The 17,056-nt window shown below is 40.4% G+C and overlaps 1 protein-coding gene across 1 annotated transcript; it reads right to left on the reverse strand.

Annotated features, from left to right (window-relative positions):
- Nucleotides 1-2,026: 2,026 nt before the first annotated feature.
- Nucleotides 2,027-16,563, reverse strand: MZT1 (mitotic spindle organizing protein 1). The gene is made up of 3 exons (XM_052650237.1): nucleotides 16,465-16,563; nucleotides 11,171-11,316; nucleotides 2,027-3,807 (listed from the first exon to the last, which is right to left on the reverse strand). Exons 1-3 carry the CDS (start codon nucleotides 16,535-16,537, stop codon nucleotides 3,784-3,786), a joined length of 243 nt encoding a protein of 80 aa, XP_052506197.1. The 5' UTR covers nucleotides 16,538-16,563; the 3' UTR covers nucleotides 2,027-3,783.
- Between the last annotated feature and the right edge of the window lie 493 nt (nucleotides 16,564-17,056).

The raw sequence follows: 17,056 nt of genomic DNA on the forward strand, positions 1-17,056 counted from the left end.
TGCTTTTTGAAACATGTTAGTCACTCAGCGTGTTGGACTCTTTTTGATCCTCTGGACTGTAGCCCAGCAGACTATGTCCATGGAATTTTCTAGGCAAGAATACTGGAGTGGGTTGCTATTTCCTATTCCAGGGGATCTTCCTGACTCAGGGATTGAACCCGAATCTCCTGCACTGCAGGCAGATTGTTTACCATCTGAGCCATCAGGGAAATACATATAGAAATTATTTTACATTTTAAAATGTTTCAGGCTTCCCTGGTATCTCAACTGGTAAAGAATCCACTGGCAATGCAGGAGACCCCAGTTAGATTTCTGGGTCGGCAAGATCCCTTGGAGAAGGGATAGGCTACCCACTCCAGTATTCTTGGGCTTCCCTGGTGGCTCAGACATTAAAGAATCCACTTGCAATGCAGCAAGTAGGCCTGGGTTGGGAAGATCCCCTGGAGCAAGGCATGGCAACCCACTCAAGTATTCTTGCCTGGAGAATCCCCATGGACAGAGGAGCCTGGCGGGCTACCATCCATAGGGTCACAAGAGTCAGACACGACTGAGTGACTAAGCACAGCAGTGACTCAAGTGATGAAGTCTTTAGAAAGGCAAACCCATCTTCTACTTTTGTTATGCAAATAAAATCCAACTCCATTTGGATGGTTTGTGTAAAATATAGTTTCCACTGGTAAATATCAAAGCACTTTTATTCATCTATTTTATTCTGCGAGGTCCTAATCCAGTGGGTTACCATCTTGGTTTCTTAGCAATACTGTCCACTTGACTCAAGCTGCCTGGATGTAAATGGTTCAACAATTTCTATTCCTTTATATGGGTCTCAGTACTAGTGAAATACACAGTTCTATCTCATAAAAGCCCCTTCCCAAAGATTCCTTTTAATTGAAATAATATTAAATCGTACCAGTCTTTAAAACCACAGGGACCATGTACTGGGAACTATCACCAACCAAAACCATTCTTTCGGATTCAGGTTTCTCAGATGGCTGGCTATTTTCAGCTGAGTTCCTAAGCAGGACTAAACATAGGGTTCCTCTTCACCAATATGGGATGACAGCCATAAAGGCTTGGCTTTGCTTTAGATTGACTATAATGGTTTGTTGGTAACAGGTGCTTTATATTTGTTCCTTTATTAGTCTTGTTACAGTTGCCATAAAAAAGTACTACTGACCGGGTGGCTTAAACAGACATTTCCTCACAGTTGTGAGGGTTGGAAGTTCAAGATAAAGTTGTTGGGTGGTTTGTTGTCTTAAGCCCCTTTCCTTGGCTGGTAGACGGCCACCTGCTTGATGTATCCTCACAGGGTTTTTTTTCTGGGCACACACAGCCCTGGTGTGTGTCCGTACAGGAGAGCAGTCAGCTTGGGTTAGTTCTCACCCTGAAGACCCATGTTTAACTTACTCACCTCTTTCAAGGCCCTTACCCTAAATATAATCACTCTAGAGTAACTGGCGAGAAGCCAATGGAACCCCACTCCAGCACTCTTGCCTGGAAAATCCCGTGGACGGAGGAGCCTGGTGGGCCACAGTCCATGGGGTCACTAAGAGTTGGACACGACTGAGCGACTTCATTTTCACTTTTCACTTTCATGCATTGGAGAAGGAAATGGCAACCCACTCCAGTGTTCTTGCCTGGAGAATCCCAGGGACAGGGGAGCCTGGTGGGCTGCCGTCTAAGGGGTCGCACAGAGTCGGACACGACTGAAGCGACTTAGCAGCAGAGTAACTGGAGGTTACTGTTTCAACACAGGATTTAGGGAAACACAATTCAGCCCAAAGTTTCCTAACAGAGATCCCACGTTCACGCTAAGTCGCTTCAGTCGTGTCCGACTCTATGCGACCCTATGGAGAGCAGCCCACCAGGCTCCTCTGTCCACAGGTTCTCCAGGCAGGAATAATGGAGTGGGTTGCCATGTCCTTCTCCAAAAAAAGCATCTAAATATTTACCAAATACTTGTAGAAACACAAGTTGAATTCGCAGAAACATACTTTAAATCAGAAGTACAGGCTGATTTCACCAAAATGGTTTTATTTCGGACACTGACAACATGCGCAACAATGCAACTGTATGATTACTTTGTTTGGTTTTCTTCAGTTTTACTTAAGTATGCATTGAAAATACATGTTTACATTTAAGAAATGTAACACATTAAAGTCCTCTGTAAACAGAACTCCTTCTCAATATATTTTCCTGCTTTGTTTCATACATAAATAACATAATCTACAAAGTTATAAATAAAACTATTAACTCTTATGACCTAAAAGTATATACAAATTTTGGAGCTTGACAAGAGTGTTTTCTTTCTGATTTTATATAAGTAACAACATGCAGTGTTTGCAAAGTTTTTTAATCATATAGATGACTTATAATCAAAACCTTTATTGTCTCCCAAACTGTTCTCCCTATAACAGACATTCAGTGCACCATTCAGTGGTAAAGATGGCACCATTCAAAAGTCAATGTGGTCAAAAGACCAGATTTTTAAAATAGAACAGAAGGTTGCCATTAAATATTATTAAGCCTTATTAAAATCACTTTAGTTTGTTTGAAGAACAAAATATGCTACCAGAGTATTTGCTTGTACTGTCATTTAACTGGAAAGCTAACACAATCTTAAAAAATAAGATTCAATTTGTAGTAGTCTTGGGAAAAAATAGTTCATGGAGATTCTGTCAGAGGAACAGAAACCCATATTATCCTAAGTTTTCTAAACTTTATTTTGAACCATCACTTCAATCAGTTAAAATTTACAGGGTAAAAAATAACGACACACAAAAATGATCTTAGAAAGGCATATTCAGAATTCTTGATACAGAAAATGTGATTATTTTTTGTTTAATGACTGGAAATCTTTATTCCTTCAGAAACCAGTAACATTTATTGAATGTCACCACCTGTTTGGTGATTTACTAGATAACCACTCAAGGTATTTTATTAAGTAAGCACTCAAATTATTTTTACTTAACAAAAGTAAAAAGACTTTTCATGTTGGAATTGTTTCATTATGAATTAAAAACTTAGAAAAACATTCTCAATTAATATCTTCCCTAAATTTAAATGAATCAAATGACAAATAATACTAAGCTAAGCACTGTCATTACCTTTAAGTTTTCTGAAAGTTTTACTTTTCACTCAATATGATCTGGGTCACACTATTAACTGCCACTCAACTTCATGTTTAAAAAAAGAAAATATTCTTTGTTAAAGAGCAGATTGACAACACGTTTTCCATGTTCTTACAAAAAACAAGATTCTGATATGCATAATGAATCTAAATCAAAAATCCACACATGGTAGCAGAAATTCTGTCAACTTTCAGGCTAATACAACATAAATCCACAGTTATTTTGCATAAACAATTCAAAATTTAAGTTTATAATGGAAATGTCAACAAGTCTTAACTACAACATTACTACTGATGGGTTCCACTATAGTTCACCCAGGCACAGCAGATGTGCACATCTGATGGACAGACTGCTTAGAAAATTAAAGCTATCAGAGCTATAAATTAGGAATACATAAGTATGAACACAGCAATGCCAAAGCATTAGAGTGGTTAAAGAAAAAAAAGAAAAGATGTGATGTAAACACAACTGATAGTTTTCTCTGTAAGCCACTTTCCACTGATTTATAAAGCTATGGTTTTATAATTCTTTTAAAAAGGACAATGTTTCCACATTGCTACATGCAGTGATTTCATTGTATGTTCTTGACTACAACGCAATCTTCAATCTTCTTACACAGCTTGATATAGCTCATCAGGATTTCTTCAGAAAGTCAGCTTGTCATATTTTCAGCAGCCTAGAACAAGAAAGTATGATTCAGTAAAACAAAATCATGGGGGGGGGGGGGGGAAACACCATGGAAATAAATTTGTCAATATTGCACTGTCATTAACAAACAACTCTTCCCCCACATATAGCAAAGCACTTTTATCAGCACGATGCAGAAGCTTTCACTTTTTGCAGGACATTATTAGAACTACCATTTGGACTGACTGCTAGGCTAACAGTAGAAAATTATTGTGTTTGTGCTCAGTCACTCAGTTGTGTCCAACTTTTTGTGAGCCCATGGACTGCAGCCAAGCTCCTCTGTCCATGCAATTTTCCAGGCAAGAGTACTGGAGTGAGTTGCCACTTCCCATTCCAGGGGATCTTCTCAACCCAGGGATTGAACCTGCGTCTCTTGAGTCTCCTGCATTGGCAGGTGAAGTTTTTACCACTGCACCACATGGGAAGTCCAAATTGCTACATAATCTTAAATAACAGTTAATGTAAAAATATAACAAGCACTACTTGAAAAATTAACTTATAGAAGTCCTCATCCACAGTCTTTGTTAGTTTGTTTCTGTATGTTTCATTACAGTGCAAAAAGGGAATTAAGAATGAAAAAGATCTGTGATGCTGTAACGCAAAGGGGAAAAAAAGGCAAAAGAGTAATAATGAATACGTGGCTAATACAGCTTTACCTAAACTAGCATCCATTACCCCTTTCCTGATTACTCTGTAGAAATTTCCAGACACCATTATCATTCATCAGAAAATTATTTTATATGCATTTCTAAAAGATAGGATTTAAATAGGCAATTTCTCAAGGCCAAATATGGAAATATTGAATTTAAATAAAAGTACATGGTAAACTCAATTCATTTACATTTCAACCTCCTAATTAAAACTTGTTTTTTAATATTCAGTTCAGAGGTCCTTCAAGGAAATTCCTTAAGATACTTGGAAAGTTGTAGGTAACTAAGTATGAAACATTCTTGTCAACAGAACCTCCCATGTTTTGCTATATAATGATTGTTCATCTTTCTCCTCTTGGGTTTACTATTCACAAGAATTAGAACCTGATCCCATTTTCATACTAATTTTAGGGGTTCCCCTTCAAGATAGAAGGCAACATGTCTTTTCATTTGAATTAGGCAAGCCGTCAACCTTGTAGAGCATTCATGTTAAACGGGTGCAGAACTACTTTCCAGTTGAAAGGAAGAGAGCAATGGCATCCTAGAAACTCAAACAGTTTCCAGACAGTCATTAAAGACTCCAAAAGTGTATACACAGCGGTTCTGGGGAAAACCCACATCCGAGGTCTTCTCTCCAAACTTTCCATTGCCCAAGTTTATTCCCTCCTTTGAGGATGGATGGGGACATGGGACTTACTTCATCCCTCATTTCTCTGCCAACTACAAATTCTACACTGCCAGTGTCCTCATGCTGCAGTGAGGAGATACATCACATACTCTGAGGTATCTGGTAGTACAGGACAGCTTCAAAAGAAAACACAAGGCTTAGTGCGTTTGAAGTCACCGATAGTGTATAATTCAAGGTACCACGGCAAGAAAGTAGAAAACATGGGAAAATGAGTTTTGCCCACAATTTCTGAAATCAGAATCTATAAATGACTGCTGACACATAAATACTAGCATTGAGGAGACAACACAAAAATTCAGTGTTGATAAAAGTAACATTCATAAAAATAAAGTCTTGTTTTTAAAATAAATACATGTGATTAACAATTCTACTTATGCTGTGGCAAATAAACATAAGGCAATCTGTCTATCACTGTTAAGAAATTTATTTATCTGGGTGACACACAACTAGCTGCTTTTACTATAATATATACACACATATTTATGCATACATATAAAATACAACACCTATACACAAATCTAAAAGATTTGAATATGAAAAACAAAATAATTAGTAAAATTATAATTTTCTTCATATTTAAGAACAGAAGAAAAAACTATGTTTCAGGTCAACAATTCCTTGCAACATTTCATCACACCTGTGATTTATATTGTACATGGTCTAAAACAGATGAGTACCATATAATTAAATTCTAATCACTAGGATTTCTAGGTAAAGTAATACAATGCAGCAAGAAGAGTTTCTCCTTACTCTATTTATCACACTAAGAGAAATAAACAAAAAATATGCAGAAAAAAATTCATGAGCAGCAACCACACAAAAGAGAGAACCTATGCATATTAAGGCAGTAAGGCGGGGGCAGGGTAAGGCGGTCAAGAGAAGACAGGTGTGGCTGAGTGCAGTTCTGAACCAACCAGCTCCCAACCCAGACCCAGCAGGAGCAGTTAGGAGAGAACAGACTTTGATCTGCAGAGAATCAACCTGAGGAAGTTTATTCATTTTTAATTCAATGAGATTTAACTATAATATTTTTGTTTTCAAAGTAGCATAGACCAGCTAGGATGATGTTAACCAAATATTATCAGGGGTTATCTACTGGTGATCTTGAATGATTTTTGTTTCCTTCTTTGTATTTTCTGATCTAAATATTTAAAAATTACCAACATGTATTACTTTTATACAACTTAAATAGATTTCAAACATTACTTTCAAGAAAACGTTCTAATGAACATTTCTTCTTTACTGGAAACTTTTCACGATCTCTTCCCCTACCTAGTTTTAGAAAGAGTCAGGTATACCAATTTTAGATTATGGGAGAAATGTGTTTTAAGAGGCTTTGTGTGTGTACGAGACTGATTTTCCATTCCAATGGGCAACTCTTTCTGATTTTTGTTCAACTTAATTGTAGTAAGTCCCCTACATGCAAATGAGTTCTTTTCTGAGACTGTCCAATTTGTTCATAAGTCCAACAAAGTTAGCCTAGGTACCTAACCGACACAATATAGTACTGTACTATAGGTTTATAATAGTATTATTATAACTGTATAACTGCATTTTAGGTTTATAATACTTTTCACACAAATAATACATAAAAAACAGACACAAAAAATAAAGAAACATTTTGAATCTAACAGTGCAGTACCGTGCAAAGTACAAGACAATGGCTGGCATATAGGGAATGGCATTGAGTGGACAGGCAAGAAGAGTTACTCATGGTGAGGGAGAGGATGTGCGAGATGGTAGAGCTGAAGGACGGTCAGCAATAGGAGGCAGAGGGCAAGCTGCAATTTCACTCACACCTGACGTTCACAACTTGAAAGTTTGCTATGTAGGGGAGTTACTGCATTGACTTTGCCTTCAGAGTTCATTAAAATCCACTGGATGTGGAATAACCAGTACATCAAAGCTGAAAAAGTTATGTTAAACAGGCACTTCTGAATCTCTTAATACCCTGGTTTTTATTCTAAGAAGCTATGTTATCTGCCCCCTACCTGTCCAGCTAGGTTTCTTGTCTCCAGTTCCTTCACATCAGTCAATCTGCATTAATACAAAAATCTCTTGCGATTCTGCCTTCTTATTCTCTTTCAAACTCCAGCATAGCTGAATAAAAATTTTTGTGGTTGTGGAATATGTATATTAAGTAAATCCTCTTCCACTGAAATTTCAGAAATTTACTAATAAAGGGCTATGATACCTGTTATTTTTAAAAACAGGGTTATGAGACAGTATTAAGCCAGGGAAGGTACTTGGGCTCCAGTCCACTGGTTTGGTTCTAACCATTCCCTGCTTTTTTAAATAGCAGGCTCAGATATTTTTTAGAACTTACTGTAGGCAGCAACTTAGCAGTTAACAACCCTGACGTCAGAAGGTCTGAGCTCAAATCCTAGCTCAACCCCTGAACTGAAAGTCTTGGGAGAAGTGAGTTAGCACCAAAGCTTCAGTTTCCTTAGGGGTAAACTCTTACTAGTCGTCACAGTAAACATCCGTGCGTTGACTATAAAGGAAACAATGCAGCGAGAGTCCTCAGTGCAGAGTTTAGCAAAAGCAGAGTAAATACTAGCTATTCTTACTGTGTTATGTAGTTATTTTTCTCTCATATGAAAGCAACAGTTATTGAGTTAAAAAAAGGAATATAAGTTGCTAGACAACACAGGGAGCTTAACTTGGTGCTCTGTGATGGGATGGGAAGTGGGTGGGTGGTTCAAGAGGAAGGGGACTTGTGTGTATTTGTGGCTGATTCAAGCTTTGTATGGCAGAAGCCTCAGTTCAGTCGCTCAGTTATGTCCAACTCTTGGTGATCTCATGAACCGCAGAACGCCAGGCCTCCCTGTCCATCATCAACTCCCGAAGTTTACCCAAACCCATGTCCATTGAGTTGGTGATGCCATCCAACCAGCCTACACAATTGTAAATAAAGAAATTATCCTCCAATTAAAAATACATTTAAAAAAGAAATATAAAATTTGAATAGTTTTCATAATTACTTAAAAATTCTGATTAGAAGCCTTACATGTATATCTGACAAAAGTTCATTTCCAAAATATTTAAGCAAAGACTACCCATAAAGAAGAATAGGACAGATAACCCAGAAAAATGGGCAAACTACATGAAAAGATATTTCACAAAAGAAAATGCCCCCCCCTAAATTCATTTGATCTCACTGGTACTCACAGAAATGCTAATACACAAGGAGAAGTCCAAACACACTTAGCAGAATGACTAAAATTAAAGAACACTCACAATAATAAGTATAGAGAAAGATGAGAAGCAAGGGAAATTCATTTGCTGCTGGTGGGAATACAAATTCATATAACCACTGTAGTAAAGTCTGGCCTTAATTCCTCAAGTTGAAGATACACAGAAGCTATGATTCAGCAATTCTAGTTCTAGATACACACTCAACAGAAATGCCCACATACATGTATTAGAAGACAGAGACAACTAAGCTCAGAGCAGCATGTTCATGATAGCTCTGGACAGGGAGCAACCTAGTACCCATTCATAGTAGGAAGGATAAATAAAAGTACTACATTTGTATGAAACATGATTATTACAGTGAAAAGGAATGCACTACAGCTGCATACAACAGAAATGAACCTCACAAAAACAATGTCAGATGAAAGAACTCAGTGGAAAAAAGAAACTGTGCTGTAAAATCTCACAGCAAGTTAAAAATTTTTTTACAAAATTAAACTGGTGTTTAGAGATCCATGCTTAGTCAGTGAAAATGTTAAAGTCTCTATCATAAAAATTAGGACAGTAGTTATTGGAATGGGGAGCAGGAAAGAGAGGTTAGTGATAGGAGAGCATAAGGGAACTTCTAGGGTGTGACAATGAGAATTGTACTTATGATACATTTTTGCTCTGTAAATGTGCCTTGTTTACCTTTTGGTGTTAGATTTAATAATAAAAAAAAAATGTTTTAAAAAGCACAAAACCAATGACCCGGATTATTGGAACTTATCAGAGAGTAACTTAATCTGAGATGGGTAAACTGCATGTATCCTCAAAGGAAAGACAAAAGGGTAGAGGATAAGTTACTTCATCCTTGGACAAGTTTTAAGAAGGACTAACTTAAGTGTTCATATGCTGCTGCTGCTAAGTCGCTTCAGTCGTCTGACTCTGCGAACCCATAGACGGTAGCCCAACAGGCTCCGCCGTCCCTGGGATTCTCCAGGCAAGAACACTGGAGTGGGTTGCCACTTCCTTTTCTAAAGTATGAAATTGAAAAGGAAAGTGAAGTCACTCAGTCGTGTCTGACTCTTCGCGACCCCATGGACTGCAGCCTACCAGGCTCTTCTGCCCTTGGGATTTTCCAGGCAAGAGTACTGGAGTGGGGTGCCACTGCCTTCTCCAAAATGTTCATATGAGTTTAATACTCAATATGAGCGTTACATAAATATGGAAATAACATCATGTGAGATTTTAAATAGGAGTGTGTGCAAACAAGAAAGGGAACACAACACCTTTACTGTTTGCAATCTCAGCAATTAAAAGGTGGTTGATGCGAATTTGAAAAAAGGTGGTCCTCTGGGTCCACGCTGGCAACACAGCCCAACTGGCCTCAGCAGTTCTTGGCCCCTGGGCTACCCTTCCCTTTCCTTCAAGGATGTGCACACACTAACAGCTCCATCAGCCGCCTACAGAACCCCGGAAGTATGACAGCCTTTCTTCATCCCTTTAAGTTCAAGCTAGCCTGATTTTGTACTGAGATGGTCACTGCATCTGAATCACACAACCTACTCTCTTCACCAAAAGGTTATCTAGCTACACTCTCAGCCTTCTTTCCAGAGATCTATCTGGGTAGGCTGAGAGCTTCCCAAAGGGAGTGCTGGTTTCTTTTTACTTATTCCTTCCTCAATTTCCTATTCCCCTTACATTGTACCATAAGCAGCAAGGAGAAACCAGGCCCTACTTTCCATGCTTTGGAAATTTCCTTAGCTAAATACCCAAGTCATTGCTTACAAGTTTTATTTTCCTTCCAACAGTAGAATATAATTCAGCTGAGTGCTCTTTATACCGAGGATGGCCTTTCCTCCAGGGTCCAACACCCGAGGTTGTTCATTTCTGTCTGAGACCTCAAAGAGGCACCTTTCACGTTCATATTTCTAACAAGATTCTATTCATAATGATAGACATATTCTCTGAGATGACTGATGCTCTTTTCTTTCTTGAGCTCTCACTAGAATCACCTTTAATGTCTATCATTCTATCAAGTCTTTAAGGCCATCCAGGCTTTTACTATCAAGCACCCTAAAACTTTCCAACCTCTATCTATTACCCAATTCCAAAGTCACATCCACATTTTTATGTATTTCTTACAGCAGCACTCCACTTTCCAATAGTAAACCTAAATTAGATTTCTAGGGTTGCCATAAACATGTACCATCAGTTGGGTAGCTTACAACAGAAAATTATTCTCTAATAGTTCTGGACGCAGAAGTCCTCTGAAGGCTCTAGCAGAGTATCCTTCCTTGCCTCTTACCTTCTGGTGGCTGCCAACAATCCTTGGCCTTCTTTGTCTTGTAAACGCCATCACTCCAATCTCTGTCTCTGTCATCACAGAGCATCCCCTCTGTGTCCTCACAGGGTATGTGCTTTGTATATCTGTGTCCAAATTTCTCTTGTCTTTATAAGGACACTGGTCATTAACCCATTATGATCTCATGGCAATTTGATTATACCTACAGATACACTATTTCCAAACATGGTATATTCAGAGGTGTTGCACACTTAAGCATATCTTTTGGGGGGGGGGGGGGCAGAAACAATATCACCCCCAACACAAGCAGAATTCTAAACATAATCAGAGACTTTTACAAAAAGACAACATGGTTCAGATAGAGTATTTTGTGATCTGAACATACACTACTGAGATCCTGGCCTTCAGAATTTCTCCTGATGACAGATGTTAGTTTAACCTTGTTTAGAATTATTCACATAAAATTTCAGCATTAATTGTTTTCTAAACAAAAGCATTTTCATTCAGAGTGAGTGAACATATGAATCTCTACCTTTAAGGCTTCTGTGGCCTTGCGAAGTTCCTTAATAACTGATGATAAAGCTTCTGGGTTAATTCCTTGTTCACAAAGCCGCACACATATAGACAGAGTTTCCATATCTAATCCAGTATTCAAAATTCTTGAAATCTCAAGTAGGACTGGAAAAAGACAAGAAAATTTTAAGAATAAAATCTTGTAACATTTAAAAAAATGCACGTGAATACCTGTTTTTAATTCATATAATATTGCATAACACCAAAGAACAGCACAGCATTCCTAGATTTGGAAACCGGGATGTAATACTGGAAAACCGGCATGTAATACTGCCCTTACTTAGCTCTAGAAACTTACAGATAAATTACAACCTCCCTCCACATAACTTTTCTATATCTTGGTTTATATTCTACTACTCATTTAGTATCTATCTAAAATTTACATATCATAGTCCAGATTATTCCTAACATTTTCCCACTTTTTAGCATTCTCTTACAATGTAATTTAATCATTCATGTAATATTCCATTTTAAGGAAATAACATATATTACTTAACTGCTCTATTTTGTTATGTGGGTCTCCTGTTTCCCTGATGAAAATAATACCATGACAAATATCTGTACATAGGAACTTAATTTTATCAGAATAAATTCCTAGAAGTGGAACTGCTTAGTCAGTAATATACCATTTGGATTTTGATATGAGCTGTATGAAAATAACACTTTATTTTGGGATGAACAGACAAATGAACAATACTAAGCCACCTTTAATTTCAGTCTAAGTCCTTTTGAAAACTTTCATAATATTCATGATTTTTGTGATATGGGCCTGTTCCACTTTTTCATACTTCATATTCATTTTCATCTTGAGAAGTTCAATTTGTTTAAAAAAAAAAAACCTCTCTTCCATTCCTATACTTAACCTGAACACATGGAGTACCGTTCTAACGTTTTCACCTGTTAATCCTAACATCTGTATCAACTGTGGGTCAGTTTTAACAGATTAAAATTTTATTATCATCGGTCACATTCTTCTGTTTTTGCATACCTAATAATTTCTGACTGGATGCCAGACATTGTGAATTTTACTGTGCTGGGTGTTCGACAGTTTTGTATTTCTATACATATTCTCAAGCTTTGTCATGAGATATAGTTATCTAGAAACAGTTTGATCCTTTGGTATCTTTTTGGGGTACTTTCCTTGCACACTGATCAATGCCATGCTGAATACCTGAGGGAGAACATTCCATGGACTTCCAGAATTCTCTCTAGGTGCAGGCTCTTTCCTCTCAGTACTCTGTCTTAAAAACTCTGCCTGCCTTGGTCTCCCTGGACCCTAAACTCCTGCTCAACTCAAAGTATCTGCTGGGTTTTGCCTCAATTACTCCCATCCTGCCACTGCACTGCAGCCTTGAAGGCAAAATCTTAAAAAAAAAAGAATATCTGATCTTGTCATATTCCTGTTTTAAATGTAGTAGCTTCCAAGAGTTCTCAAATCTTCAATAGGGCCTTAGTATACTCTCATGTCTGGCTCATCTCATATTTCACAACCATAATTACACTGTCTTTACATGAGCCTTTCAGTCTCATTTACCAAGTTCTTCCCAGTGTAAGACCTGGGGAGAAGGAGTCCAGATAAGTTATTGCAATTATGCAGAGACTGGTAGGTGGCATGGACAGGAGAGATTAATACAAAAGGTCAAATCTGAGATGAGTGAAGAACTGTAGAAGCTTAGTGAAGGAGAGAGGTAGGGGAGATCTCACTTGAGAAAGCAAGGGGATTGATGGTGGGAGCATGGGCTATATGTTTGCTTCACCAACACTTTGCACACTGTGGACTCTCTTCACTTCTTTTGCTAGTTTACGACTTGATACAAGTCAACTGTGTATTGAAAATATTTGGGAAAAAAAATTCTTGGCAGGCAGATTCTTTACCACTCAGTCCCCTGAGAAGCCCCTATACAAGAGGATGAATGTGGGTTATATGCAAACACTTAGCCATTTTATATGACAGACTTGAGCACCCACAGATTGTGGTATGGGTGGGTGGGTGAGGGTGTCTTGAACCCAATTTCCCGGCAAATACTGAGGAACAACTGTATCACATTGAAGCCTCAAGTAGGGAAGAAGTAAATTTTAATCACCACTGCCAAAAACATAATTTGTTGTCACTGTCGCTAAGGCTAAGTCATGTCTTACTCTTTTGCAATCCCATGGACTGTAGACTGTAGCCTGCCAGGCTCCTCTGTCCATGGGATTTCCCAGGCAAGAATACTGGAGTGGGTTGCCATTTCCTTCTCCAGGGATCTTCCTGACCCAGGGATCGAACCCATGTCTCCTGCATTGGCAGGTAGATTCTTTACCACTGAGCCACCAGGGAAGCCCCTTATGCAACAGACCCTATACTAAATCTGGCCAGGATCAATCAGGCTTCTTTCAGTGTTCTGTGCAGATACATAACAAAGCCCAGCACTTCCTCCCCTGTCTAAAGTATCTTTATCAAACTGCTTTCATTTTCACAATAAAATTACAAATGTTCATAGCTCAATTTTATAATCCTTGCAAATCATCTGACATTAATTAAAAGATTAAATCACTTAGCTGACTCTTAATACTGATGGGAGGGAGGGAGGAAGAGGATAAGGAGAAATATACTAGATCCTGAAGCAGCACTGTCAGAGTTAAAAAGTTTTGAACACTTCAGTTTGGGTCTCATGGATAGATTTAAATACATGGACACGCCACATTAACAGAATTTCAAAAAATACTGGTGCTTATGTAGGTCAGCCCAGTCCCTTGGGCAAGTTAAAGTTCTATTTCTGGCAATGAGAGTGGAGAAAGGTGGGATTATTAAAGGACTGCATTGAGGACTTTTTCAGTTGAGTGTGTGGTCAATTCTTAACAGTGAAAGTGTCCCTATGTTTCCCTTTGTGCCTCAATCATCAGAGACAGCCTGGAAAATATTTTCATTAACTTTGCAAAACTACACATTTTGACTGACTGACTGTTTTGGACTCAATTATGATTCAGGAGATGTCAGTTTGATCCCTGGGTTGGGAAGATCCCTTGGAGGAAATGGCAACCCACTTCATTATTCTTGCCTGGGAAATCCCACGGATAGACAAGTCTAGAAGGCTTGGAATGGCAAAGAGTCGGACATGCCTGAGTGATTGATCATGCATGCATGGCATGATAGCAGCTAGTTCCAATGGACACGACAGGACCTAACTGCCACATTTAACAGATGTTGATACACTGCCAACCTGGGGCCTTCCTTTTTACCTTCTGATTTGGGGACACACTGTGTATAGAGGAGCAGTGTTCTCTACTTTGCACACTCTCTCCGCCAGTGTTGGCTGAGAAAAAATAATCTGGTCTTTCTTCACTTTTTCATATTCTAACACTATAATCTGCAGTTCTGTCTGTGAAAACCTTGATGATGCAGCCAATTAAAAACGATCAGTTCTCATTTCTGTATCAGTAGTTTCATCAGAGAGAAAATACGGGCTTTCTATTCAAATGGAATCCTGTGCCCATATAATAAGGAACAGTTAATATAAGAAAACTGACTAGAAGTCAGGCCTCAAATACACTTCATACTGTTCAGAAACCACATTGGCTTCCAAGCAAAGATGTAAGACAATAATGGTGTACACTAGTTTCTATGTACACAAATCCACTTACAAAATAAAACTAATTAAGTTCTGCTATTTCAAGCAGGATGGGAAAATAGGCTGAATATGGTATTAACAAAATTCCATTTTTCAGAAAAAGACAAAAGCAGACACTGAGTAAAAAATTAGATGCAAACACTCATAATTAAAAAATCTTTGAAAAGCGAAGCAGCAGCGAGTGCAAAGAAAGTCATAAGCTTTATCACAAGTCCTCATAAAGAAGGAGCTCTAACAGGAAGTGGAGCCTACAGTGAAAGAGCCAGAGATAGGACATGAAGGCTGACACTGCTTAATGAGAATTTCATGGTTTGAAAGAGACAGCAGTTCATGTGGGTATCCCTTGGAAAACGCATAAAAGCAAAATTTAACATCTATCAAACACACATATACAGATGGAAGCAAATAAAATGGGGACAACAAAAGGGGTCGTGGAATGATGTTTATACACAAAAACAGTGCAAGAACTACCCGTTAATGGTCACCTTCGAGATACCTTTATCAGGTTATCTTATTTAAATATTTACAATAATCCTAGGAGGTAGTAGGGGGCTTCCCTGGTGGCTCAGACGGTAAACAATCTGCCTGCAATGCAGGAGACCTGGGTTCGATCCCTGGTTGAAAAGATCCCCTGAAACAGGGCCTGGCAACCCAAGCCACTCCAGTATTCTTGAGCGAAGAATCCCATGGACAGATGAGCCTGGAGGGCTACAGTCCATTGGGTCGCAAAGAGTCGGACATAACTGAAGCGACTTAGCACTCACACAGCACGAGGTAGCAGTCTTGTTTCACTGGGGTAAAAAAAAAAAAAAAAGCAGGCTCAAAGATGTTTAAATGACTTGTCCAAGCCTACACCAGGGCTATAAAGTGGCAGAGCCGGCAATAGAAAGAAAGGAGAGAGAGGATAACTCCAAGACACTTTTTTCCTCTATTACTTGCGGGCAGTTTTTACCTGCGTGCTCCCTGCTGCAAAACAGGTAAATACGCCCACGGTCTCCGGACACCGGCATCACCGGCTCCAGGACTAAACGGGGGCAACTCTGATTAAAGCACAACTTGTTTCTTCAAGGGGTAGGTATTTAACATGCTCCCGCTGCAGCGCAAGGTACAAGGAGGGATGGAGCGGTGATCAAACACAGGAAGCCACTGTGTGCAAGGAGCTCACAGTCTGGGGCGCTTCGAAGGCGCTCCCCTCACTGGATGCGGCGCGCGGGGTGGGCAAGGCGCGCGAGGCCGGCGCAGGAGAAGGGATGCGGGGGAACCGGCGCGGGGACCAGGCGTGGCATGAGCTCGCGCGAGGAAGGTCGCGGGGACTGGGCGCGGGAGAGGGCGCGAAATGAGCACTCGGGGGAAAGCCCTCGAGGCGGGAAACAGGCGGCGCGCTGGGTCCGTTGCGGGAGGGACCAGGCGCGCGCCGGGCTGACGTGGGACCGCAACGCCGTGCGCGCGACAAACTACGCAGGAACGGAGAGACGACTCTCAAAGGATGGGGCCATCAGCTCTGGAGGGTCCCTTAGAAGCATCTCCAAAGATGCCGAGCGGGGCAGGAAGCGGACCTGAAGTCCCCGTGGGCCCAGCCCCGCCCCAGGGCCTTGGCTCTGGGGAACAGAGGCAAGGTAAAGGGGGCGAAACGGGCACTCACTGTCCATGGTCTCCCTCACCGCATTCAGATTCGCTGCCGCTGCCGCCGACCCGGCGCCACTGCTGCTAGCCATGGCGGAGGCCGCGGGAGGCGGGCGAAGGGCCTGACCCGGAACTGGAGCGCCTTCCTTTCTCGTGGGCAATCACACTGCGCGTTCCGGGCTCACGCCGGCAGGCTCCGCCTCTCGCGCTGTTCGCCAGCGTGAGGCTGCGTTGATTTGAATTTGGAGCCGCGATACTCTGGGCAGAACGCGAAGCGAGGAGTTGCCATTCGAATTTACTACGCGGCCTCGCTGCGATTGGCTGGTTCGCGGACAGCGGTACGACGTCATTGGCCAGTCGCGCACACGGCCCGTGCACTGGTTGGCCTGAGACAGCGCGGAAGCGGGGAGTTAAAGAGTCTGTGCCTGTCGTGGGAGCTTACCCGGCACCGTCGGGAGCGCCCTGGAGTCGCTTTGGGGGGGCTTCCTTTTTATATACACAACTAGGTATGTTCTTTGTGATTCCTGGCCTTTCCTCGTGTCTCGAGTTGGAGAACTCCCTTTGCCCGGCTCTGAACCAGCTGCACGCTCGCCTGGGAATGAATGAGAGCT

This window comes from Budorcas taxicolor, chromosome 12 (genome assembly GCF_023091745.1).
Source record: "Budorcas taxicolor isolate Tak-1 chromosome 12, Takin1.1, whole genome shotgun sequence".
Classification (NCBI taxonomy): domain Eukaryota; kingdom Metazoa; phylum Chordata; class Mammalia; order Artiodactyla; family Bovidae; genus Budorcas; species Budorcas taxicolor.

Excerpts from the sequence above, each read along its gene's own strand:
- MZT1 (XM_052650237.1), bottom strand. The coding sequence starts at position 16,537 with ATGGCTAGCAGCAGTGGCGCCGGGTCGGCGGCAGCGGCAGCGAATCTG. Across the intron at positions 11,317-16,464 it reads GGTGAGGGAGACCATGGACA|TCCTACTTGAGATTTCAAGA; the intron begins GTGAGTGCCCGT and ends GTCTTTTTCCAG. Across the intron at positions 3,808-11,170 it reads AGGCCACAGAAGCCTTAAAG|GCTGCTGAAAATATGACAAG; the intron begins GTAGAGATTCAT and ends TTCTTGTTCTAG.